Genomic DNA, 25520 nt, shown 5'->3' on the forward strand with positions numbered 1-25520 from the left:
GACTTTTATAAGTGTCCTGTAATTCCCTTATCACAAAGGATATGTAATTTTGACCATTTAAAAAACAAGATAATAGAACAGCTATTGCAAGCAAGTCCACTGATATAATTGACTTGACTCTCAATGTTTTGTTAATTTATATAGTTATTTATTAATATAATAAATGGGACACATGAAAAACTTGTCTTTCAGTGGTGCAAGCATAGATTATGCTAACCAAACTGATGCTGATCAGACAAAAACATTAGCATTCTAATTTGAGGTATACCATGCTACTTGAGAAATGTACTTTATATCTTCTTAGTTTAAATCAGTAAATAGCATTTTAATCAAATCTGCCATCTATTTTGCAAAATATTTTCCCCCTCTCTCTAAATAGGAAATGAATTTACAAACTCACATTAATTTTGCAAGTTAGCTTGTTAGCCACCAACAACCTACAGAAACTTGGTGTAAATACTCTGTCAGAGATAATCTTTTTTTTTGTCAAGTGCAACCTATTTTATTTATTTTGGTAACAAGTCTAAATTTTGCAACCAGTTGAATTCATCAAAGTGTTAATTATAGCTATGTAGTGCCTTTGTTTGGGAAGATTTAGGCTTTTCGGAAGGATCATGGTTTGGGTGAAAAAAATAATGACCTTATGAATCAACAGTACATTAAGTATGTTTTTGTCATCCCATCCATCCACCCCAACCTCCTCACTCACAATTTTAGCTCCTGAAAGCTTCCAATAATTAGGAACGCCATGGGAGTTTACTTGAAGGCATTGGTAGGTTGCCTTTTTGTTAGACACAATAAATCTGTATGTGTGCTACAAGGCATCAAGATTAATGAGGTGCCTGTTAGTGATGTGTGTGGTGCAGAAGTCTTTATTCTGTATATTTTGAATTGGCGGTCTGCCCTTCATTTTACATTTATATACACACACCTCTGTATGCACATCCCATATGGCCATGCTTGGCTTCATCTGCCTTTGTGATAATAATGATCACACTTCTCACAATGACAACATCAATATATCAGAGAGCGTGGGATCAGCTGAGGGGACAGTGGGGGCGAAATGAAATTTAAAACAAGTACAAGGAATGAAAAATGAGGATGAAGGACGTGTGATGGAAAAGAAGAGGAAACAGGAGATGGTCAACAAATAGAAACAAAGCAGGTTGCCAATTAACTGCTGTACCCGCTTCTCTACACACTTGGCATATACACAAAGTGCAATGGTATAAAAGACTTGACATTTGTTCCATATGAGAATACACAGAACTGTGAAAAATACAAAATGTTCTGTCCTGCCAAACAGTAACCTTCCCTGAAGACAATGACATTTCCCAAATAAACCAAAGTCGTGTGTGCGTGCAGGCATACAATACAGGGTGAATTAGCCCAATGGAGGATATTTTTTTGTATTTCAGAGTTCTGGAATATATTGTGATATGATTCTAATACATTTACTTTACACCCAGTGCTACTCTGACATCCCCAGGATATGTCCTAATCAAAAGAGAAAATGCAGATATCACATTCATAAAAGAAACATATCAGTGTTATCATTCTGAATTTCCTTCTGTGGGACAGCTCTGTCCAAAACTAAGACACAAATAGTCTATGTTAAAAGGCTTAAATCACCTCAATCTTATAATCAAGGCTACATATGCAATCCCATGTTCAGTAATTTTACCACTTACAATAGTATTGCTGTTATAAAACCAATCATAGAATGTCTTGATGCATTCATTAGAAAGACATTCAGTAGTCTATATTAACATATCTGTCATGTAGAGAAAGCGGAAATAGAGGCTAAACGCTCACAAGCCTGTCTTGCAAAATCTTACATTATTTTTTATTTCACTAAACAGAAAACAAATACAACCGAAATAGTTACATTTGAAGGCAAGACATCAAACCCTGAAGCGTAAAACCATTGTTTAACTCACACTGCAGTATAGATGATAATTAAATAACCTTTAATGCATAGGCATAAAAACAACACTCTGCTGAAATTAGCTCATTACATTTTTGGAAACAGCCAGTTCTTGCATGTCCAGAAGCCATCATGGTCTGTAACAGCATTATCCACTGCACAGCTTTCACAAAACCATTGGGCTCAGACTGCACATGGAAGCCACTCCTCTGTGGATTTGTGGTCTTTTCTATGAACGCTGGCAGACTGCATAAGCTTCTCGGTCCACTGCGGCTTTCCCTTATTCACTCCCCCTTTCTTTTTGTTAAAGGAAACGTAGTGGTTGATGGTCAAATTACAGGAAGGAGGTTTGGCCCAGTTGTGGTTGATGGTTGGGTGCTGTCTAACTGGAAATTTAATCTGTTATTAGAGAGAGACATGTAGCTGTTTCACCAGTTTAACCTCCTCTACCAGGAATGGAAATCTTACAATGGTGGACAAGAAAGAAAGCACTGAGGAGTGGAGTCTGCTGGATGGATAGCATTGTACAGTGAGTGGCATATGGGCTGTCCCAGAAGATCCCACATCATCATCATCATTACCATCATCATCATCATCATCAAGTGAAGGACAACCTGGGTTAGTGCAGGGTCCACTGGAGTGTCTTGAAAGGATCTCTCAGTTGTTTGAGATGGCATGAAAAGATTCTCACTGAACTCAGTTGGGCTATATTGGTTTTTCCCTGACCTTCAAAGAACAGGTTGATGGTGCAGCTTTCACCTATTCCTTTTCAAAATAGTGGCACGAACAATGCCCTGTCAAGTGATTTCCCTTCACTCTCCCTAGGGGTCCTACATCCCTGAAAGTGTTTTAAGCTCTTGAACAGTGCTGTGTCTGCCGGCTGCAGATAGTGAAATGATGTGACAGGGTTGACTAAATATATGGATGTTGTTCTCCATCATCATATCTAAAAAGTCAGTGTACATGAGTGGTGTGCCCATCAACAAGGAGCAGATGGAGCTGTACAAGGCCAGGTTTTTAGCCATTATGGTGCCCCCGGAGAGGATCCTGGAGTACCTGTGTCCTTGCAACTTCAGCTTAAGGTTTAAGGTATTTTCCAATCCCAACTTTTTAATCATTACATTTTAGAAGCCACCCCTTCTTCTTCTGAGACACACATGAAATCATTTATAACCAGCGTTTTTCTTAATTTTACTGAAGCCTTTATTACTCCCCCAAGGAACGTGGCTGAGTTATGTGACAGTCGGCGTATGTTTGTCTATGCACAATATTACTCAAAAATGGACTAACGGATTTGGATGAAATTTTCAGGGAAGGTCAGAAATGACACAAGGACCATCTGATTAGAATTTGGTAGTGATATGACTTGCTAATTTCCCTGTTGGTGGTTACTGTATGGGGTGATTTTTGCAGTAACTCATCTGTTTATGTTGTATCAAAACCTCAAATTATACATGATTAAGGGCACGGTCACTTTGAGTAACAGATAGGTGCTGTCACACCACAATTCATAACTCAACGACGTCTGCATGTTCCACCAAAGCCCCATCTAGCTCCACTTCTTTGCTCATTTTTTGAACAGCCAGGAGTTAGAGGATCTAAAATGCTGCCAAGATGGCAACTTCAAAGCCAGTGTGGTGACATATTGGAGGGTTTGATCATCTTTACATACATTATTTGGTGTTAACCTATAGTTTTAATATATTTCATTTTCTGAGACAAAGCCTAAGTATCCCACATAATTCAGTGTCCCACATTATGGCAATTCACCCCATATTAAGCATATTTAGAGTGTTTCATAAATGTGTCTTGTGACTCTGTACCTTCCAGACCATAATAACAAATGCATCTGATGTTTTTCTAACTAGGAAAGTGGGTAGCTGCTGTTTTTGATCAAAAAAAGGATGGTGAGAAGATGAATGCTGAAATGAACGACAACAGGGCACTGCAGCACACTGGGGAGCGAGATGGAAAAGGGAAACTGACAAAAGCAAAAGAATCTCTTATTTATTTCATTCAGTGGATCTTAAAAATGCTCAAGAGGGGAGCATGACAGAGGAGCTTATTGGATTTATTTCACACTATCGTCCTTTCTTGCCCTCTCTTTTACTATCTCTCTCTCTCTCTCTCTCTCCCGCTCATGCAGCCCTACAGACATTTTCATTAGGCAAACATATTAGACACACTTTCACACCACCAGACACGTGCCTTTACAATTAATACACATCTCTTTTTCACAGTCTCTCCCTTTAACTCACTCTCCACTACACCTTTCTTTTAATCAATCAATCATACTGTCGGTTTTTCACCCTATTAGACAAACATACACAAAGTCATGTTTACTGGAAAATTACCTGAACCAAAATTTTAGCTTTTACCTATACGTTAACCTAACTTTAACCTTAAATCGAATCTACATAAGAGAAGTTATTGATTTTCATGATAAGGACTTTTTGGGGCCTTTTTGTCCCCCATTTAATCAGACATATGTCCCTACAACATGAGTAACACATGCACACTTTTACACACACTTTCAGTCCCACAACAAATCAACCCTTTGGAACACCACCTAAAGAACACAAAACTCCAACATTTTAAAAGAATTTTGGAAGTCAGATCAGATCGTAAATCATATTTTTGTCTTTTCAAATGAAGCAACTCACTGTCTAAAACAGTCTACACAAAGAGACAAACACACTTTCACACGCCATTTCCTCAGGCTCTGTCTGCAGACATTCAAGTCATAAATCACAGCTTTGACGTATAAGCATCATGCCAGAATCATGCCACATCACCATATGTCCTCCCTCTGGCCTGGAGTTATTTCCATCTGGTAAAAGACACACAAAGACAAATATAAACACAAATGCACACACAAATACACACACACTTATTGTGCACAGGCAGATGGGTAGATATGCATTTTAATAAATACACAGACATCATGATTCTCATTAAAGTCTAAGTACAAAGAGCGATTGAGAAGTTGAGATTGAGCCTAAAAAAAAGCAAAAAGCGTACCTAATTTAAATGTGCCTACTATCCGCCTTTAAGCAGCCTTCTTGTGCAGCGATACACATCTCCCAGCACTCCAGCCACATCTGAAACGCTCTCTGGAAGTCCTGTTCTGACAAGCTGCTGGTGCATGTTTCACCCTGGAACTCAAACTTAGGGACAAAACATAAATTCTGCGTTAAACTGGCAGAACTTTCATGTCGAGAATCATCAACGGTGACAAGAGTTGAATGTGCAGCTACAATCCAGGGAACAAATAGTAGTCTTCAGTGGAAAAAAAACACAGTCTGAAGAAAGTGTATCAGGTCAGCAGTGCAACCAAGACTATGTTTGTCTTTTTGTTCAACTTTCATGAGGTTGTATACTGTGAGTTCATCCACCAGCATCACACTGTCGACACTGAGTTCTACTGTAACGTCCAGAGGCGTCCAAGCTGTGGTACGTGCTGCCGTATAAATGCTCACAGCCTGTTGGAAAAGCACACATTTTTGGCCACTCTAACACAATCTTAGCCCTCCAACCACCCCACTTGCCAGATTTGGCGCTCAGGAACCTTCTCCGCTTCCCCAAGATGAAATTAAAGTTGAAGGGTCACTAGAAACAGATCCAGCATGTGTCGCAGCTGGTGCTGAATGCTCTTACAAAACAGGACTTCCAGGGAGTGTTTCAAGCATGGCAGGAGCCCTGTGAGCACTGCATCGCTACAGAAGTAGATTATTTTGAAGGGAATAGCAGTTAGCAGAAGTTTTTAAAACAGTTTTTTCTTTTTATAGGTGCAGAACTTCTAGATCAGCCCGTGCATTATACGTAAAGACATGCCTACACATAAAGGGGTCACTTAGAGTGAAAACCTGTTCATTTAATGAACTAAAACTCAGTTTTAGTTTTAAAAACACACATATCTATGCATGTATCTAACTGACCCCCACCCACCCCACATCTGTGAGAATATCAGGCTCTTTGCAACATATTTATGTTGCTATTCATCTTGTACTTCCTCCTACTCTTTCTTCCTCCTAACAGTTTATCTTTCTCTCTCTAATTTCTCCCTGGTTTTCAGTTTCCTCTAACTTCCTCCTCATCTTGCCGACCCTCCTCCTCCTCCTCCTCCTCTTCCTCCTCTTCTTCTTCTCAGTCTCTGAACACTGGCCAGAGGCGTGAGAAGGTTCCAGCTCACTGAGCAGAAACCCTGCAGTCTTCCTCCTCCTCTCCTCAAGAACCACCCCATCTCCTCATCCTTCTGTTGTACTGCCAATAACCGAGGAGAGGAGAGGAGAGGAGAGGAGAGGAGAGGAGAGGAGAGGAGAGGAGAGGAGAGGAGAGGAGAGGAGAGGAGAGGAGAGGAGAGGAGAGGAGAGGAGAGGAGAGGAGAGGAGAGGAGAGGAGAGGAGAGGAGAGGAGAGGAGAGGAGAGGAGAGGAGAGGAGAGGAGAGGAGAGGAGAGGAGAGGAGAGGACTGTGGAACAAGAGAGAAACAGCAACAGAGAAAGAAAGGGCAAACACAGGGCACTTTACTGATTGCAAACTGCATGTCCCATGATGCTGTTCTCCACAAGGGCCCTTGAGACCTCTCTCTCCCTGCTGCCTAGCAACACGGGGTCCATAAGCCAAATGGTAATCAGACTTCAGATAGAAGTTAATACTGTATCTTTCAGAAAAGTTCCTGTCAGCAGCCTGCGCTATACGTCTGGTGTAAGAGAGAGAAAGAAAGAATTGAAGGCAGTAAGAAAGAAAGATGCTGATGTTGCAGTGATGAAACAATGATCTGCACCACTTATTGGTAAGAAAAGTGACGGCAGCAGCAGTTTTTTTGGTAGACTTAATAATATGCACAATGTACTTGGAAGAAAAGCAATATCTGTTGCCATTTTGAAATTTCTGCCACCTGCAGGCAATGAACATTATAACTGCAGTGTTTACTTTTTATTAGCTGTCATGGTAGAGGGAAAATTACACAACAAGGCTACAGCAATGCCAGTGGCTGTGCAACTGCATTTAGGCTTAGTTGCTCTCTAGCTAAATGTCAGTATGCTAATAACCTCACGATGACAACGCTCTTTTCCAGCCTTAATACCTGCATTGCTCATTGGCTTTTTCACATCAATCCTTTCTCCTAGAAAACATGTTCATATATGACTAAACTGGGGACCTGAATACCAGATAGCACAATGGTAACTCATTCATTTGAAAGCTACTTAGAGGTGCCAAAATATCAAGTTTCTTCCTTGAGGTACATGGATATCTCTAAAGCTTCCACAAGTTTGGGCCCATAAAGCACAATATTATCTCTCGTAGTCAAGTCGGTACAGAGCATGCATGATTGAGACTCCTGCTGGCCAAGCCGGCTAACTTCCATCTGGCTCCCCAGGAGAAAATAACCATATGACTCTCCGAGACTTTCCAAAAATTATTGGACAGATTGGATCAAATTTTGGTAACAAAAATGATAATTCTGTGGAGTTTGTAATGTGCCCATCCACTCGTTTTCCAGTGACTATGAATCAGAAAAAGGCCTTTTGGACCAGTGTGCATCGTGTGAGTGTGGAAGTTGCAGTTATACTGTTTGGCCACTAAGCCCAAAATCACTACACAGGTATCACTTTTTCTTTTTGCAGGGTGGCCGGGAAAAAGTCAATAATATTCCTGAGGAAAGTGCTCCCTGATTGACCAGTGAATGAGCATATGAGGAAGCAGCTTGTGCCTTTGCCACCCTGCAAAGTGAAAATTTGCACACACACACACACACACACACAAACACACATTAGCGTTTTTGGTTGTGGGGTGAGTGATTTGGGCAAGATAGCTGAAATTAAGTTATTTCATTAAGAAACTTCAGAATGATGAGTGCAGTACAAAAAAAATGTTTCGGGAGTGAAGATTACCTTTTATTGTATTCGCTGTACCACAAATTGTTGACATTAAATATTCATTATGTACAGACAGTGTATTTGCTTATCGATTTTGTTATTTTCTTTTTTGGATTTTTCAATATTTCTGAAATACAGAAAAATAGAAAATAAAATTTTAAAAATATAAATACTGTAACTGAATGACAATAAAATTGTTATGGTTTCTATTGTAAGAAAATTGACAACTTTGACAAAAATGTTAGAATACACTTGCAAATTTGACATCATTTCACAAATATTTTCTTATTGTTTAACAGTTAAAACTATAAAATTCAAGTTTAATCATTTAAATTTGTTTCTAAAATTCTAAAGTGTGTGTGTGTGTGTGTGTGTGTGTGTGTGTGTGTGTGTGTGTGTGTGTGTGTGTGTGTGTGTGTGTGTGTGTGTGTGTGTGTGTGTGTGTGTGTGTGTGTGTGTGTGTGTGTGTGTGTGTCAGTTGGAATGAAGATTTCTGCAACTATGACGCTTTAAAAACAAACACAAAAAACAACAGCAAAAATAGACACAGCTTTAAACTCTGCACTGTGAAGTCAGAGATCCAGTGTTATTGCATTACTTTTATCCATTAATAATAAATTATTTAGTCTAAAGTGCCAATCTGAAGTTTTCAGGGCCCAAAATGACTCAAACTAATTTCCAGGTTGGACTATCAGTTGTAAACCAAAAGCTGAGAAATACAACAAATTATCAGATATGATCAAGTAAAATGAGATTAAGTTTGGCAATTTGCTTGATAAATTAGTTCAACTATCCAAAACGGCTGATCAGAAGTCTCTCTAAATGTTTCTGGGTCTAATTTGGAGGAGACAGTGTTGTTATTACTGATAAAAAGCTTATAATATCCCAGCTATTATAAACAGTATCATCCTTCTATCTGTATCATCCTTCCCTAACATACACCAAGTGTCTAAACATTTGATGTATGTTAGGGAAATACCATGGTCTTCTATTGAAAAAAAATCAAAAGTGACTGGAAGTGCAGTGCGTGTATGTTTACTGTATAACCAGCTACACCTTCCTATAATCTGCCTGCAATACAAGAAGTGTAGCATTGCATTCGTGCATTGACAAAAATAAAAATGCCACTGAACACAGTCCTGGCAGTTTTTCTCCAAATGTCATTTGGCAACACAAATTAGCGCTTTGTAAACTGATTGCACAATATGTCACTAGCTTCTTTTTTCTCCATCCAATCACTCCCTCTGCTCCATCTTTCACCACTTCCACTCCGTGCTCACTTGTTGCCTCCATCAGTGCATCTCCCTTCTGTCTTTATCCACTACTCATTCTTTTATTCCTTATCTCTCCACTCTTCTCATTCACAGCCTCTCTTTTCTTCCATCCTCTCCTTATGTGCTGTCATTCCTCCTCCCTTCTTTCTCCAGCTTCCCTCCCTCCCATCTCTTACCAGAGGTGAAACGCTGTACTTCTCTTCCTGAAGTCATTTCTATGTTAATGAGTCTTCTTGTGAGATAACGCAGGCAGCGAGAGCCTCGGACACACACACACACACACACACACACACACACACACACACACACACACACACACACACACACACACACACACACACACACAGTGGAAAAGCAAGTGAGAAGGATGATAGGACCTGTCACTGCTCTCTGTTGATCTGTTCATACATTTATTTATCTGTAATCCTTCTCCCTCACTCCCCTCACTTCTCTCTCTCTGTTTGTTTTTGATCACTTTAATTCCTCTGTTTCCTCCGCTGTTTAGTTTGTAGTCAATACAACAACCACCAGTCACTCTGTCAGTCACCTCATCACTCACTCTACCTCTCCCACCTGATAGACAGTCCATAAATCAGTCCGTTAGTTGGCTGTGGCACTTAAACACTGAACAAGACTCCTAAAATGCTGTAGTTACTCAAAATAACCACTTGTCTGTCCACTGAAGGACAGATGGAGATATTTTTGAAAATGCTTGGTTATGGTGCATGAGAATATGTGTGTGTTTAGCCCAAAGTTGTTTCAAAAAATAAAGAAATAAATATCTGTATTGATGTTAAGAAACACTATGTATCCATCAGTACATATACCGTTTTAAAAATCTGTAAATTTGTAGAAATTTTTAATTGTTTATTCTATGGAATTTTTGGTAACCCAGCTGCCGGAATATTAACTTTTTCTGACTATTCTCGATAGTCCAAAGTAAATCAGCAGGGTTTTTTTTTTTTTTGCCATGTTAAACCCTATTAACTTCCACTAAAAACGTTAGCACTGTAAAAATCTGTTAGCTTAATTGCTAATTAGTGCAATGTAACGTCCCAGTTGTATATGCTAACAGTATTAACAACGTGAACGTTGGATTTGTAAAGAGCTTAAGATACTCAACTGCCATGTTCAATCATGCTGTAGTTTTAAGACTTGTATAATTCATTGTAAGGCACTTTTAGCTCAGCTGCAGTTTGGCTGTACTTTTCTCAAAAAATTCACGATTGTCACTGGTGCTTTCTGCAGTTGAATACATCAGAAATTGGGATTTTTAAATTGATGAATTATCTACATTGTACAATGGACAGTTGAATTGGAGCAATACGTTGATTTCATGAGCTCACTCCTATGAACAGGAACGCTCATAGAACTAGCAGAAAGGGGGTTTTTTTTTTAGGTGTTGGTCAGGTTTTTGAGTTGGAGCATTCTTCAGACAAAATGAGACCTCAAGCAGATCTCGGAACTATTAGAGAAGATTGCAGAGACAAGATTTCAGAGACTCCATGTAGAACTTTTTCCATCACTGGATGGCGAGACCAGCCCACAAGATGCAGAACCTGTCGCTGGGAGTAGGACTACTGTGATTTAAGGAACCCTCCTATTTTCACCACCTGCTCAGAGTGTGGTAGGATTGAACTTTACACACACATACAGCTCCAGAGACAAATAACCGATTTCCCTCTATTCATATTGATTCCACACTGGATTGGAATTGACAACAGTGATGCTGTGAGAAATACCACAGGATTTTTTTTCCCTTTTTTTGGTTTCTTATAAGTGGGCACAGTTTAGTTTATTTTCATTTCTATATTGATATACATCATCACCTTGTTTGCTCACTGTATATTGCATTTCAGTACATACAGTTAAAATCTCATATTTTGTTCTGCATTTCTGTTTCACTGTGGTTGTCCATTTTCTCGGCCTTCCTCCTTCCTAAAGTCTACTGAATCTGGTCCACTTCTACTGTTTACTTCACACTGCGCTTTTCAGTGGCAAATACTGGTTACAGTCTTCATGCTCATTGCATTATATGTATGAATACTCACTGATTAAAGTCCCTCTCCTGCAGTTGATTAAACCTTTAAAAGTCTCCTTTGCATATCATAATTACATATTTAGAAATTTTTCCTTGAAAGTAATCTCTTCCTCCCATAAAATGTAATTTTACACCACTCTTTCCTCTAGAGAGTGTAGATCCATGAAAGCCCGGCCTCTCCCTCGCCCATCTTTCTCCACTCGCTGCAACTTGAGCACACTAGTTCACCACTAACTCTGCTCAAACACTGTAAAACTACTCTATACTAGAAACTAGCAAGTTGTATGAACAAGACAGGTTTCTTGCACCTCATTTCTGCATAGCGCTGTGTACATGTGTGAGTCAACCAGAAATCCATTCCATTCTTTCCTTCATAGGAACCTGTGTGAGCTCCAGAGTGTGCAAATATACCCTGAAAATTTTGAACTTTTGCAGTGAGTTTTGGAGAGTGTAACATGTAGAGTGAATGCATAGTGGTTCATACATTGCAGATTCTGTCATGAAACAGGTTGGCTGAAGCCTTTCTGTCTGGAGTTTGCATCTTCTCCCAGTGCCTGTGTACACAAACTGCGCAAACTGTGGAAATAGCAGCAGATATCTATTATTGTAACAGAATAAATTACTATTTGCAAAAATACAGTTTTTTGATTTCAAATCTTGACCATTTTTTTTTACTGTCAACATGTAAATTAGTACATTTTTTCTGTGATAGTATATAAAAAAACAGTTAAAGAATGTACTGACTCTTTTTCAATCCATAGTATATAATACAGGATAATATATATTACTGGATTTCCTGTCTCAGAGCCCCCTTCTGTTCACACTGCTCACCCATGACTGCGTGCCGAAACAGAATCCAACATCATCATCAAGTTTGCCGATGACACCACAGTACTGGGCCTCATCAGTAACAACGACGAGACGACCTACAGAGCAGGAGTGGAACACCTGGTAGGATGGTGCAGCAACAACAACCTGACCCTGAATGTGGACAAAACTAAAGAGCTGGTGGTGGACTTCAGGAGGCCACTGGCTGACCACCATCCACTAAACATCAACGGCTCCACAGTAGAGAGGGTCAAGAGCACCAAATTCCTGGGGGTGCACATCACAGATGACCTCAGCTGGTCTCTCCACACCAACTCCACAGTGAAGAAAGCACAACAACGGCTTCACTTCCTGAGGAGACTGAAGAGAGCCAGCCTTCCAACTCCCATCCTGACCACCTTCTACAGGGCCACTGTGGAAAGCGTCCTGACTGGCTGTTTCACCACGTAGTTTGGAAACTGTACAGAAGTGGATCACAGATCTCTGCAACATGTGGTCAAGACAGCGGAGAGGATCATTGATGCCTTCCTCCCGGCTTTCCAGGACATTTACCAAGAGCACTGTATGCACAGGGCTACCTCCATCATAAAGGACCCCCCCACCCCTCACATGAACTGTATGTTGCCTTTCCATCAGGAAAGAGACTGCGCAGCATTAGAACCCACACATTAAGGTTCTGCAGCAGCTTCTTCCCACAGGCAGTCAGAATGTTGAACACCCTGCGGCTACAACACAAGTAGACCTGAAAACATGCTCATGAATGTGAGTGTGATTGTTTGTCTCTATATGTAGCCCTGTGATAAACTGGTGACCTGTCCTGGATTTCGCCTGCCTTCACCCAAAGTCAGCTGGGATAGACTCCAGCCCTCCTGCAACCCTAATGAGGATTAAGCGGTGTATAGATAATGGATGGATGGATTTTTTTGCCCATGTCTGTAAAAGAAATACTGTAATTTTACAGTCAGACACTGTATAAGAACAAATTATTATTTTAAAACCTATCTACAGTTTTTCATGCATTTTCTTTAGTAGCTTCCTCCCACTGTCCAAAGACATACATGGTAGGTTAACTGATCATTCTGTCCAGGGTGTGCCTAATCTCTCAACCAAAGTCAGGAGCTAGACTCCAGCTCACCTAATGGACGGTAGGAATACATGCACGTACTCATTCCTGCAGTCTCCAGTGAAGAGGCAATGCTTCCATTCGTTGCAGTTTAACCAGGCAATACACTGAGCTTTAAAGCAGCCAGTCGCCTGATTTTCATATGCACACACAGTACACCTACGAGAGTCACGTGAACACAGACATAAACATCACACTTGTGCGCACACGTGCACACGCGCGCTCCGGCGTGCTAAGTGAAGTATGAAGCGCAGACCGCCTTGTGTGTGGAGGCCTTTGCTGGAGTGGAATCATTAAAAACGGTCCATGGCTCTTTAAGTGGCGTCTCTGCTTCTCTCCCGGGCGCGATTCTCCATGCATCGCTTGCCAATCTCTCTCTCTCTCTCTCCCTCTAACTAATCAGTGCGGTGCAGGAGCTGCTGGAGGAGGAGAAACAGGAAAACAGAAAAACAGAAGGAGAATAACGCTACGCTTCAAATGAGCACCAAGGACAGCGCCACATTCAGCACCAGGGACAGCTCTCCAGACGCAGCAGCACTGAGGGCAAGTGGCGAAAAAAACTGCAATCTGCATTCAAGACAACAGGCAGTTTAAGAACCAATCCACTTTACTGTGTTAATACAACTTTTGCACGGATACAGCATCATATCCGATTACACTGACCACTTGATATTTTTGATTGTCTCCACTGACTGGGTGCAAAAACGCTGCGCTCTGGGACATAAAGGTGTGTCTGTGGTTCCACATGAAAAGAAACATTCCTTCCGTGGCTCTGAACACGATGCTCTCTCCGGTCTGGAGCCTCTCGGTCTTTATACAGACGGGGCTGCGGCGGAGGGCGGGACAAACGGCGGTGAAGACGTACGATTAGCCGGCGAAGAGCGCTGTCACCCACCGGACCAATCCGAGCCGAGCCGCGCAGCCTCGGGCGGAGTTTGAGGAGACGCGCGGTTAATTTTAGTTTGTGTTGGTTGGACAGAGGAGAGGAGGAGGGGGAGGAAGAAGAGGAGGAGAGACGAGGAGGAGGAGGAGGCGACGGCTGTCATTTTTTTTCCATTTGTACCAACGGGCACGTTTCTCAGGAGCAAACCCAGGCGGGTGTAAGTGTCCTACAGGCTCCTGCATCAGGCGCGTCAGCCGGTTTGTCCCGGTTGAAGTCCGGCAGCGAGAGACTGTTTTTGGAGAAGAAATTTGATGAATCCCGTCTTAGGTTTATATTTTTTCTCTCTATCTCTCTTTAACGCCCGTTTAACTCTACAGCATACCCGTCTTTTCACTGCAGATAACCTGTGATCAGGTTTGGACGAGTTTCTGTAGCGACACTTTGAACATCGAGGAGGAGAGAGAGAGAAAAAAAACATGTCAGTGAGTCAACAGCTGGAGTGGAAAAAACACGACGGATCTCGGTCCACTTTATTCGTTTTGCACCGCTCATTCATTCAGTAATTCGACAGGGAGGCTGCGGGTCGCCTCTTATCTGGAAGGAGGAGATCCTGAGAGGCTGATCAGTGATGCGTTAGTGGGATCAGAAACACGGAGCTGCACGCTGCGGGGGTGACATCAGTCAAGAAAACAAACGAAACCCCCCCGTTTTTGTTGCCGTTTTAAAGATGGAGTCCCCCCACGCAGACCCCGGCTGCTGATGCTTAATGAGGGAGAAGCCAGAAGTTGAGAAGAGAGACAGAAGCGACTCATCCGACCAGTAAATTAACGGGGAAAGAGGAGGGAAGAGGAGCGGCGGAATGTGGCACCGCGGCTCCCCTGCGCTCTGAATGGGCACCGTCGAGCAGTCGGGGACAACCGGTGGCCGTTAATCCTCCGGTGCGTGTGCGTGCGTGCTTGTGTGTCTGTATGTTTGTGAGGGTGGTGTTGGTGGTGGTGAAAACCGGTTTTCGATGCGCGAGAAAGTGACGTGACACCCTCCCACCTTCCCACCCTTCGCCACGAGCCTCTTGTCAACTCAGCCAGCCAAGTAGTGTTTCATTTTTCTCTCCACACAAAACTCACCTTTTTTAAAAAATATTTTTCCTCCTGTTTTTTTTTTTTTTTTTTAATTATTATTATTGCTTGCTGTCCTCCTCACTCTCCAAATCTCGCGGGATATAAAGGAAATAAAAGAGAGAAAAGAGGACAGAAAAAAAAGAGTAAGACAAACAGGAGCCGCCTATATGAAGATGCTGATGTGTGACCGCGGCGTCCAGATGCTCGTGACGACGGTGGGCGCGTTCGCCGCCTTCAGCCTCATGACCATCGCCGTCGGTACCGACTACTGGCTGTACTCGCGCGGGGTCTGCCGCGTGAAGAGCAGCGGCGACAACGACACGAGCCGCAAGAACGAGGAGGTGATGACGCACTCCGGCCTCTGGCGAACCTGCTGTCTGGAAGGTACGTGATCAGTCTGACTGACTGGCCGCCTGTCTGCCTGTCAGAGCCGGGAGTGTGTGGACATGTCTGTGTGTGTTTGTGTAGCTGTCTGTTAAACACACACCCAGTCTCCCGTACTGTCTCCGTGTAGCACAACTGGTGTGTGCAGATTTGCCTGTGAGAGTGTGACAGCAGCCCATAATCCCTGAAACTCTGAAATTCTCCGTGCATGTTCGCATAGAGGAGACATGAAGTGATAAAATTTTATCAGGTTATCTCAACTTGAATTGAGTTTGAAGTCAATTAATGCAGAAAGCTGGCTTCATTTTACACACAATATTAAGTTGATGCATCATTATCGCCAACCCAGCCCATCAAAATAATGTGTGCACCTTAAAATGTTTCTTTTTTAATATAATTTTGCAACCATGCATTGGATTAGGTGCTGGGAGTAGGTCCCTTGAATTGCAAGAGTTGTAGTGTAGGACCAACTCAGATTAATTGCTTTAATTGGTAACATGACTGGAATTATCCGAATTAAGTGAACAAGTTAAATTAATGCCACTGATTTAAGTTAGATGTACCTAAATCAGCTGATTCCTGTCAAATAAGAATTGCTACAACTTAATTTTAAAGAACTTGAAAATTCCTTTTTTTCTCCACCTTAATTATTTGTTTTTCCTAAACATAAAATATACAACACATTTTTGACGTTAAGCTTTCTTTTCTTTGCTTTTCTCTGTTTCTTTTCTCTCCTGCTTGAATAAAACAGTGGTTGAGATGCAGAGAAACTTGGACATCATTATGCCATATGCACATTGCTTAAAAAAAGCAGCAAATTTAATTTCTGTTCAGAGACAAAATGTAATGTCCAGTTGATAAACCTCACAAACGTAAACTGCCTTCACAAAAGCAGAAAGATAAGTGAGATTTCTTCAAAACAGTACTCTAATTCAATTATAGCTCAAATACACCTTTTACAGTGTGCTGCATACACTGTAAAAAGTCTAGCTTAGTACTTTCTTCAGATGAATCTTCTTTAGCTTTCTGGTCTGATGACTCTATCAGCTTGAAAATAACACTTTGTCCCCCTACAACTGGTATTCTAATTTTGGTGAAAGTGCAAAACTGAGGTTTACACCTTTAGTGTTGTGTATCTGAGGTTCAAATGTTTCTGCTGCATTTCCACCACTGTTTGCTTTGAATATACAGGAAAGAAAAGGACAGAACAGAATGAAATATTTTTAATATATATAAAACTTAAACCAGCTGCATTAATATCGCTTGTTAGAATTTGGGTTTTGATGAACTTAATTCAATTGTGTGCCTCCAATTGAAGGTATTAATTTAGGCTGATTCAACATTTGCCTTTTTTTTAGTGTGCTGAAGGTGCAAATAAAGCACCAGAGGGCACATTCAAAGACAGTCGACTGTGTCATTAACAAGTCAGCTGCACCACTACCAAGTTTATGCACACCGCTACAGGACGCTTGCATCCAGTGTTGTTAGAATTTGTTCATTTGAAGCCGTCTTGTTGTCTTGTTGCTAGGAGTCTGAAATTGCTAATTTTGGCAGGTAAGCTTATTTGAGTGGGATCAGGCGTGCATTTGGCAACCACCTGTTGATTATGCAAACAAACACAGTTGTCATATAATGATTATTTTTTTCTGGCATGTAAACTGCACAGATAATATAGAGAATCATATTTTTGGGAGTATGTTTGTTGACTTTGTATTTTCCAGTGAATCCAAACTGTATAGAGCCTGTGGCTAGGGTTCATTGAATTAACTATATCTTAAGGCAGTTCCAGACTTGTCACACACATGTGAGTATTGCTTTTTCCCACTGTGTTAGTGGTATTTTAGACTTAAACGTCATGTCCGTGCAGTCAGCTCCACTTGTCACAAGTGATGTAATCCAGGGTCAGGTTTTAATTGGAGGTTGTGGTTGGATAAACCTCCAATACTGAAAGACCCCTTCTGATGGAAATAGTCAGTTACTGTATCTTAACATCTTATCTGTCTCTGAAACATGGATTCGGATAGCCGCTGTGTCATATGTAAGAAATCTAAGTAACCAATCCTGTCAACTTCCAGGGTGTTGCTTTGTGTATCACTATTCTTCAAAATCAGTTTCCCGTTTCAACATGTGTGGCTGAAGTACTCCAAAATTACAACTTGCCATTGTGTAGCACCGAGTAGTTTTACATACACAGGTTCATATTTAGCATGTCTATCAGTGACACACAGACTGTTTTACCTGTACAGTACACCTGTAATTTATCAACTGTACCGAAAATACAGAGCACAAAAAACTTTCACGAGTTTGCGAGTCAAGCAAAGAGCTGCTGTGCTCACTGCTTTTGGTTGACATGAAAACTGATATCAAGAGTTGAGAGAGCCTCCAGCGTGTTTTGTGGTTTTACAGAAAATATTAGGGGAACAAAACTTTCTGTTTTATCACTCTTGGAAGCAGCTCGTGGCTGGTGATTCCAAATGTTTGGGGGACCCTGTCGTCCCGCTGGCACTTAAACTCTTGGATGTGGTGCAGCTCAACTTCTGAGAACGTTGTTAGGGCCAACTTTGTAGTTATTGCAGGAAATCAGATGAATATTAATGTCATTTTTGTAGTGAGTTGAGTGGTGTGTTCACTGATAATTGGGTTTGAACATCACTTCTGGCACTTCTTATGTCCTCATTTTGCATCATTTAATTATTTAGGTGAGATGGGAAAACACGAAACCACCAAAACTCGGGGTGACTTCCATGTGGAATTCAATTTTTCTTTCTAGAAACTTTGAGGGCATTTGGATTCCGAGATGCATCGGTTGTCTTTAGCCCCACAGATTATGACTACAGTATCAGATCAGCTCTCTAAAGTCTTGTGGTCATTTGGTGAACTTGAAAATCAAACAACTAAACCAACCAAGATGATGGACGCTGGCCTTGCTTGCATGTTGTCAGATAAAAACAGATGTCGTAACACCATTAAAAATGGGGCTTTATAGCACAGAGGTTTATCTCTAAATAAGACAAAACAGATGCTTCTTGGATTTATTTGCAATTTGCATACTGGTTAATGAGATAAAACCTTTTCTAAGACAATTCAAGTGTTGTGTGAAGGTATACTTCACCTCTTTGGCAAGTCATTAGCTGCTCTTTCTGTCTTTTATGCTAATCTGGTCCAAACATGCTGCTGAATGCACCAAGAGAAAAAAATATCAGTCCTTTCATCTACCTCCTTTATTCAAAATTCCAAAAATCCTAATTATTTCTTGAAGGCGTGGGGTGACTTACCTATCACCTGTGCTGAGCTGAACATTGCACTCTTAAGATTTTTGCTCTCTGATGCTTCATTATGACCATTTACCATGAAAAATGTTTCCTCCAGCGTGCACGCCCCTTTTGTGCATGTGTGTCTGAGCCAGACATCACCATTTCATTCTGGGGGGCATAAAAGACTATTACAGGGCCAGATGGTGCAGGTATGAGGCTTTATTGAAGACACACACATACACACACTTCTAATTGAATGAATAAATAGACAAATTCTAGGATATTCCCAAGCCACCAAATAAGCACAGCTGTGGGAGCAGTACGGCAAGTTAACACAATGTCAGCACAATGTCAGTGCACACACACACACACACACACACACACACACACACACACACACACACACACACACACACACACACACACACACACACACACACACACACACACACACACACACACACACACACAAGACTCACATGCGACACACACAGAAACATACAGTTGCACATACAGCCACTCATGCACGCCTTTACGCAATTACACAAAGTGAATAAGTTCTCTTATCTCATTTGTAATTCCATCCATCTTATCCCCACTTCACTCATTCCCAGGTCCCCGGTTGTCATGGTTTTATAATTCATAAACTGTCAGGAAGTGGATGTCTGTACATGTGGCTTGTACTCTGCCCGACATCAGAGAGTGAGTAAATGAGGGATAAAACGAGAGAGGGGAGCAAAGAAACATCATACATGCAGTGCTTTTACAGTAAATGCACAGAGCAGCCATGCATACACGCTGTGCATCGTATAGCACATTTTACGGTGGCACAACTTATTTAGCAGTCAGTGTGGGGACAGAGGGAAATAGCCTTAAGATTCATCTGATTTCATCAAAGAAAACAAAAAGGATTTCGCTCCGAACATCATTCACAAATGAGCTAATAGTGAGCTGTAATTGGACTGACCCCATTTCCATGTGGTAGTATCTTGAGATCTTATCTGGATAAATAAAAATAGATGTTACTGGAAGTTGTGCCTTTTTTAAGCAGATCTATGCCAGCTGTAAATGCAACCTGTACAATTTGGCTATTCTTCAGAAACAAATCGTGCCTGGAGATTTAGACGCTCACCTAACTCTGTATTTTCCACCTATTTTACCCTTTCACTGCCTAACAAAAAGGAGTTCAGCCTCTGCAAAAGTATTGTTTCTTTTGACTTGTGACTTCAGGACAGGCTTTCAGGAATGCAGCTTTATTAACAAATGCAACTGCATAACTTCATCATAGTAGGAAAACGAATTCACAGTGTCTTGATGGCTTCCATGGAAAAAATAGAGAAAATGTTTATTTTGAATTTAGCTTGGAATTTCCACACACAAATAAAAATGAATAAGGATGAAGGAATGACCTCATATTGACACACGTTTGTAAATTAGTCTGACTTATCAGCTGTGTGTGCCTGCCATTGGCCATACATTACATGTGGCTTGCTGCTCCCCTTCTGCTGTATGTGTTACGTTTTCAAAATTCACTTCACTGAAAACTAACAACCTCCAGCAGCAGCCCCCCACACTTAAAATTTCAAGGTTGCAAAGGTTTTTTGGGGGGGATAGATTAGCCATTTTAATTGACAGTTTTCATGTGCTTGTGTGCAGATGTTCCACCACACAACAATTTACCCATCACTATTTTGAGGGAACACAAAGCTGCATCCTTCGCTTAGTTCATCCAGTACAATTGTTATTTATTGAAATAAATGCAAACAAGCCACATAGCAGAATGATATGAAGTGCAGCCAGACCATTCAGAGAGAGACTGCACATTATATAAAGAAAGCGAGTATGATTATTTTTTTTGAATATTTTACTGTTCAAACTTGCCAAAATAACAAAGCATACACAAAATACAGAATACAGAATACCCCTACCCTCCGTACACATACATATTAAAAGAGTACCTAACTCAAAGAGAGTAGGTAATAGTCAAAGTAATGAAAATAAAATAAGAGGTGGTGTAAATAATCCTGGCTTATACAGGCGACTCGCGGTGTATCAATTTGATGTCATTTTTATAGTGATTCTGATAAAGGTGTTGGCAAGTACTATGACTTTTGAGGTAAACTGACCAACATCAATAGGATGCTATAAACTGTTGTGCACTGCACTGAGCTTCACCTTCAGCTCACACCTTGACGTCAGGCCTCAGAACAGGCCACCGGGACGGCTGTGTTTAGGGTCACAGGGTTGTAGGTGTTATTTTACCGCAAAGCTCCACCAGTAGAGGTGTTTCGGTGAGGATGGGGCAACGAGAGGCCCATGGACTAGTGCTCTTCAAGAGCAATGCATGAAAGTCAAATGGGAGCGTAATGGAGATCGAATGGGTTCCACTGTCAAGAGACATGACAGGATGTTTCTGAGCTAGGGAGGAAACGGGGTTTGTTCATGCAACCAGACTGCATTTTTGTCATTTGCTTTGTATATAACGCGTTTGAGTGAAACTATCAAGCAATTTATGGGACACTTTTCTCATTGCTATATAAAGTGTCTTGCACTAGAACACATTCTTACTTGCCCTATATTGTCAAAATACCTGAATACATTGTTTTCAGATAAAAATACACAAAAACCACAGCCACTATCCATATCACATGCCTCACTTTGCAGAGAAATGCATCATTTCCAGGGTCTCTTTCCTGTTTTATACATGTTTTTGTGTTTGTGTAACACCACAAGTAATGCCACTGAATGACAACACCCTCAAACTTTCCAAACAACCTTCACCTTACACAGTTTTTAGAGGAATTCATGATATCCTGATTGTAATTTAGCACAACAGCATGCACCCTTCTGCACATACAGAATGTAGGTAACTGGGAAGCTTATTAATATCAGGTATAAATGCAAATGCTTTGGAGCTGATAAATATTCAGATGCTAATACCAGGTGTGTAGCGGGCTTTAGTGTTTCATTGTGTGGTTTTCTCTGCCAGCTTGACAGTGTGTGGTCACGGTGGGATTTCTTGCATGCAGTTTGTGTCTCTGCAGGTGCACTGAGGTGTTGTGATAAATGAGCATGAGGAAGCCAGGAAATGAGAAGAGAGGGATGGAGGTGTGTGGAGGCGAGGGGGGAGTCAGAGGATGGAGACAAAGCATGAATGAACAGAGAGCAGAATGTACATGAATGAAGCAGGGGAGAGGGGTGGAGGAGAGCGGAGGGCGAGAAAATGATGGATGAGGCGTGCATGCCCTCTGTTTCAGGTGAATCTCTTGGGAGTGTTTGACCACACCGGAGAGCTAAATGATCACCTGGTAATAGAGAGAAGGAAGGGGGTTTTAAACCGAGGCAGCGATAAAAATGATCAGTCAGGTGGCTGCAGAAAGGGGCGATATAGAGGGAAGTGGAGGTTGAGGAATGGAGGGCAGAGTGAAAAAGGAGGTCACAGCATAGGGAGATAGGCATTAATTAAAGATGTGAGGTGTTTGACCGTGTCGGGGATAAAAACAATCACCTGACAGAGAGGGACCAGGGTAAAGATAGAGGAGGTAAACGGAAAGGGTAATATATGGGAGGAGGTCTAAATGAAAAATTGGAAAAAGATGGCGAGAGGTAACATTTGATTTGAATAATGTGGAATAGTAATGGCCTCTGGGGACTCAGAGAAAAGAGATGGAAGAGGATGGAAGTGAGGTGTGGTGTTTGCAACAGTACACTGAGCAATCTAAATGTTCCATTTTAACTTCTATGCAAAATTTCTTTGTTTGCATCTAAAAAACATGAGAAATTTATTAAATGTAGCATTTTTTAAATTGACATATAGTTTAACTTCTACCCAAACAGTTGGATTTTAAAATCAAAAATGCCCTTTATAGGTGGCTTCTTAAGAGAATAAACTAGGATTTTGGCAAATTATTCTGATTAACAGTTACATGAGAAGATTGATGTCGCTCTCATAGATGCCCATTACATGTTCAACAGCATGAAATTGCTGTTAGTTAAGAAGTCGCTAAAACAGAGCAATGAAGATAAAGAGAATGAAGTAGAAAAAATTCAAAGTTTGTCATTGGAAACATTTCACAATTTAAAATAAATATATTAATAATAAGATTGTAAGCACATGGTCAAAACGTGTACAAGCCATATTCGTTGTTAAATTAAGCCTTGGATTTTACTTTGTGATGCCTGTGTTTTATTTTTCAGTCCATATGGCTTTAGTGCAAACACTTGTTTACTCCAAGTACTAGTGGAAATGTTATTGGACTTTTGCCGATTTCTGAAATGCCAACTTTTTTCCAACTCATTTTGGCTGATTGTTGATGCTGATACTGATATAAATGCACATATTTTTTCTACCTAGTTGCACAGACCATTAGATCCCTCCTGTAGTGGAATGGAAGGAACCATAACTGATTTAATGAGCCATTCGCAGTTTCATTGTACCGGCCGTGTGTACTTAGACTTGCATGGCTTAATCTTTGAGACAAGCATATGCTACTGGCAGGTAGGTCTGGGACGGCTCGGGGAACTTGGGTCAGGGTAGGCTGCAGAGTAGCCATCCTCTGTGGTCCTCTGACCTGCCCCCTGGACGCCTCGCCCAGCCTCTCCACTTTTAATGCACCACATGACACTCAGGGTTACACTATCACGGTGCAGGGATAATGTCTCCAGTCTGGGATCGGGAGACATATTAACAGGGAGTAATGGGGGGATTTCACTAATATGGCCTCACTGGTGGGACCCGGCCCCCTTATGGCTATGGGGTGGTGGGGGTGGACCATCATCCGTGTTGCTGTGGCTGGGGGGTCCCCGGGACCTGGGGGCTGTGGTCGGGGGGGGGTTCTCCTGCGTGCCCGACGGGTCCAGGCTGGTGCGATGGCACTTGGTGGGCTGCGGGGGCTGGATTGGCCGTCCTGGTGGGCGCTGTAGCTGTACTGCGGGCTGGCGGCATGTGGTGGCTCTGTCCTGGTGGGTTGTCAGGGCGCATTGCGGGGAGTGGGGGCCCTGGGTGTACTGCGCTCACCTGGGGCCTGGTATGGGGGGTATGCGGGGTGCCTCCCTGTCGGTATCACCAGGCCCCACCACACTGTCCATTTTTACCCTCTGGACTTGCATCGGGTCCAGGCTCCGATTTCCTCTGGCCGGCTCCCGGTGGCGGCCTGCCTTGTGATGGGCTGGTTGCCGCCCCTTCGGTGGGCCGCTCGGCCCCTGTGTCTGGCTTCCTGGCTGTGTGGGGCCGTTGGCCCCCTCGGGGGAGGGGGAGGGAGTGGGGGTGGGCGGGTCGGGTGGTGGGGAGGGGGGTTTGGTGGGGACTGGGGTGGGTGGGGTTGGGGTTTGGGTGGCGGGTGGGTCCTCGTGCCCCGGGCCGCCTGGGTCGGTCTTGGTGCGCTGGGGGTGTCGGTAGCTGCTCCCTCTTGTTCTCCGGGTCCGCGTCGTTCACGGTGGCCCCGGTGACTCTCTGGTGGCCACAGTGGCTCTCTGGTGGCCCCGGTGGCTCTCTGGGGGTGCCGCCCTGTGGCTCCTACGGCCCGGGGGGAGGGGTGCCCTGTTGGCTTGGCCCTGCCTTGCCGTGATTGCTGTTCTGGACTTCGGGGTTCTTCACACTTGCATGTTTGATCAGGTCTCACCAGCCACTGCCGAGTCCCATTTCAGCGAATGATGGGACCCACCAGAATGTGCTGAGAATCTCTCCAGAGTCTCTACCCTAAACTCATTCTCTCTTGCACTAGTATCCTCTTCTGACCTGTTCTATTCTATTCTATACTATCAAGACATCCACAATTATGGTGCTCAGTACCGTTTGTTTAATTATTTATTTATTGAATCTCTTTTTCTTTTGTGCTGGTTTGGTTTTCTTTTATTTTCTCAAATTTTTATTATTATTATTTTTTTTTAATTGATGGACAGTTAGTAGTTGGGAATAACACACCATCTTACAATCTTTAATTGCAATAGCACCGCCTGTTAGTTTCTATCCCTGTTCATCCTGTTCGTCCTGTCCAGTCTTTGTTTCCCCCACACATCACTGAGGTGTAGCACTGCCCTCCCTGGCTTATAATAGGGAATTCTAATAAAGAATGTCTGCTTAGCTTTCAGGGAGGGCCGGTGATGGTCACACACATGCACTAAATATTAAAATATTTGGCTGCAAGACTAAAATATGCATCAATCTCATACAATGTTGACACCTCTTTTGTGGAGTTAAACAATGAGAACAAATGCAGACAAAAAAAAATAAATTACGTTGCGGTGAGCACAGGCATGTGTTATGCATGTGTACATTATGTATGGATACTGAATCGCATGACCTAAATATGTAGCAGGTGGCGGGAATTGATGGGACTCAGAAACACCCCCACAATTTAATCAATTGTTCCTTGTATGATTTCCAATGGATAAGCGGTCCATTTGTAGTAGGATCGCAACCATGTGATCGTCAGCAAGCAGCTGACGTAGTGTTCACTTGTTGTCATAGTTACAGTGATGCCAGAAATCTTTAAGAAATTCGTGTATCCAGACTATAAGCCGCATCACTGCCAAAATCTAATCACTTGGTCCTTGTGTCATTTCTGACATTTCCTGAAAATTTAATCCAAATACGTTGGTCCGCTTTTGAGTAATGTTGCTAACAGTCAGACAGACAGACGGACAAATGTACGCCGATTGTCACATAACTCTGCCGCATTCCTTGGCAGAGTAATAAAGTGTCTTAATAAGCTGCTGGGCCACCACATATCACCAGAACAGCTTCACCGCTCCTTCGCATTGATTTCCCAAGTGTCTGAAACTCTACTGGGGGGATGAACACCATTT

General features: G+C 42.1%; 1 protein-coding gene across 1 annotated transcript in view; it reads left to right on the forward strand.

Moving 5' to 3' along the window:
• Positions 1 to 13506: 13506 nt before the first annotated feature.
• cacng3b (calcium channel, voltage-dependent, gamma subunit 3b) overlaps positions 13507 to 25520 on the forward strand; it is a 46014-nt gene continuing 34000 nt past the window's right edge. The window contains exon 1 of the mRNA XM_023289746.3: positions 13507 to 15459. Within this exon, the coding sequence (XP_023145514.1) occupies positions 15243 to 15459 (217 nt within the window). The 5' untranslated portion in view covers positions 13507 to 15242. The remainder of the gene's footprint in view (positions 15460 to 25520) is intronic.

Source organism: Amphiprion ocellaris, chromosome 19 (assembly GCF_022539595.1).
Source record: "Amphiprion ocellaris isolate individual 3 ecotype Okinawa chromosome 19, ASM2253959v1, whole genome shotgun sequence".
NCBI classification, from domain to species: domain Eukaryota; kingdom Metazoa; phylum Chordata; class Actinopteri; family Pomacentridae; genus Amphiprion; species Amphiprion ocellaris.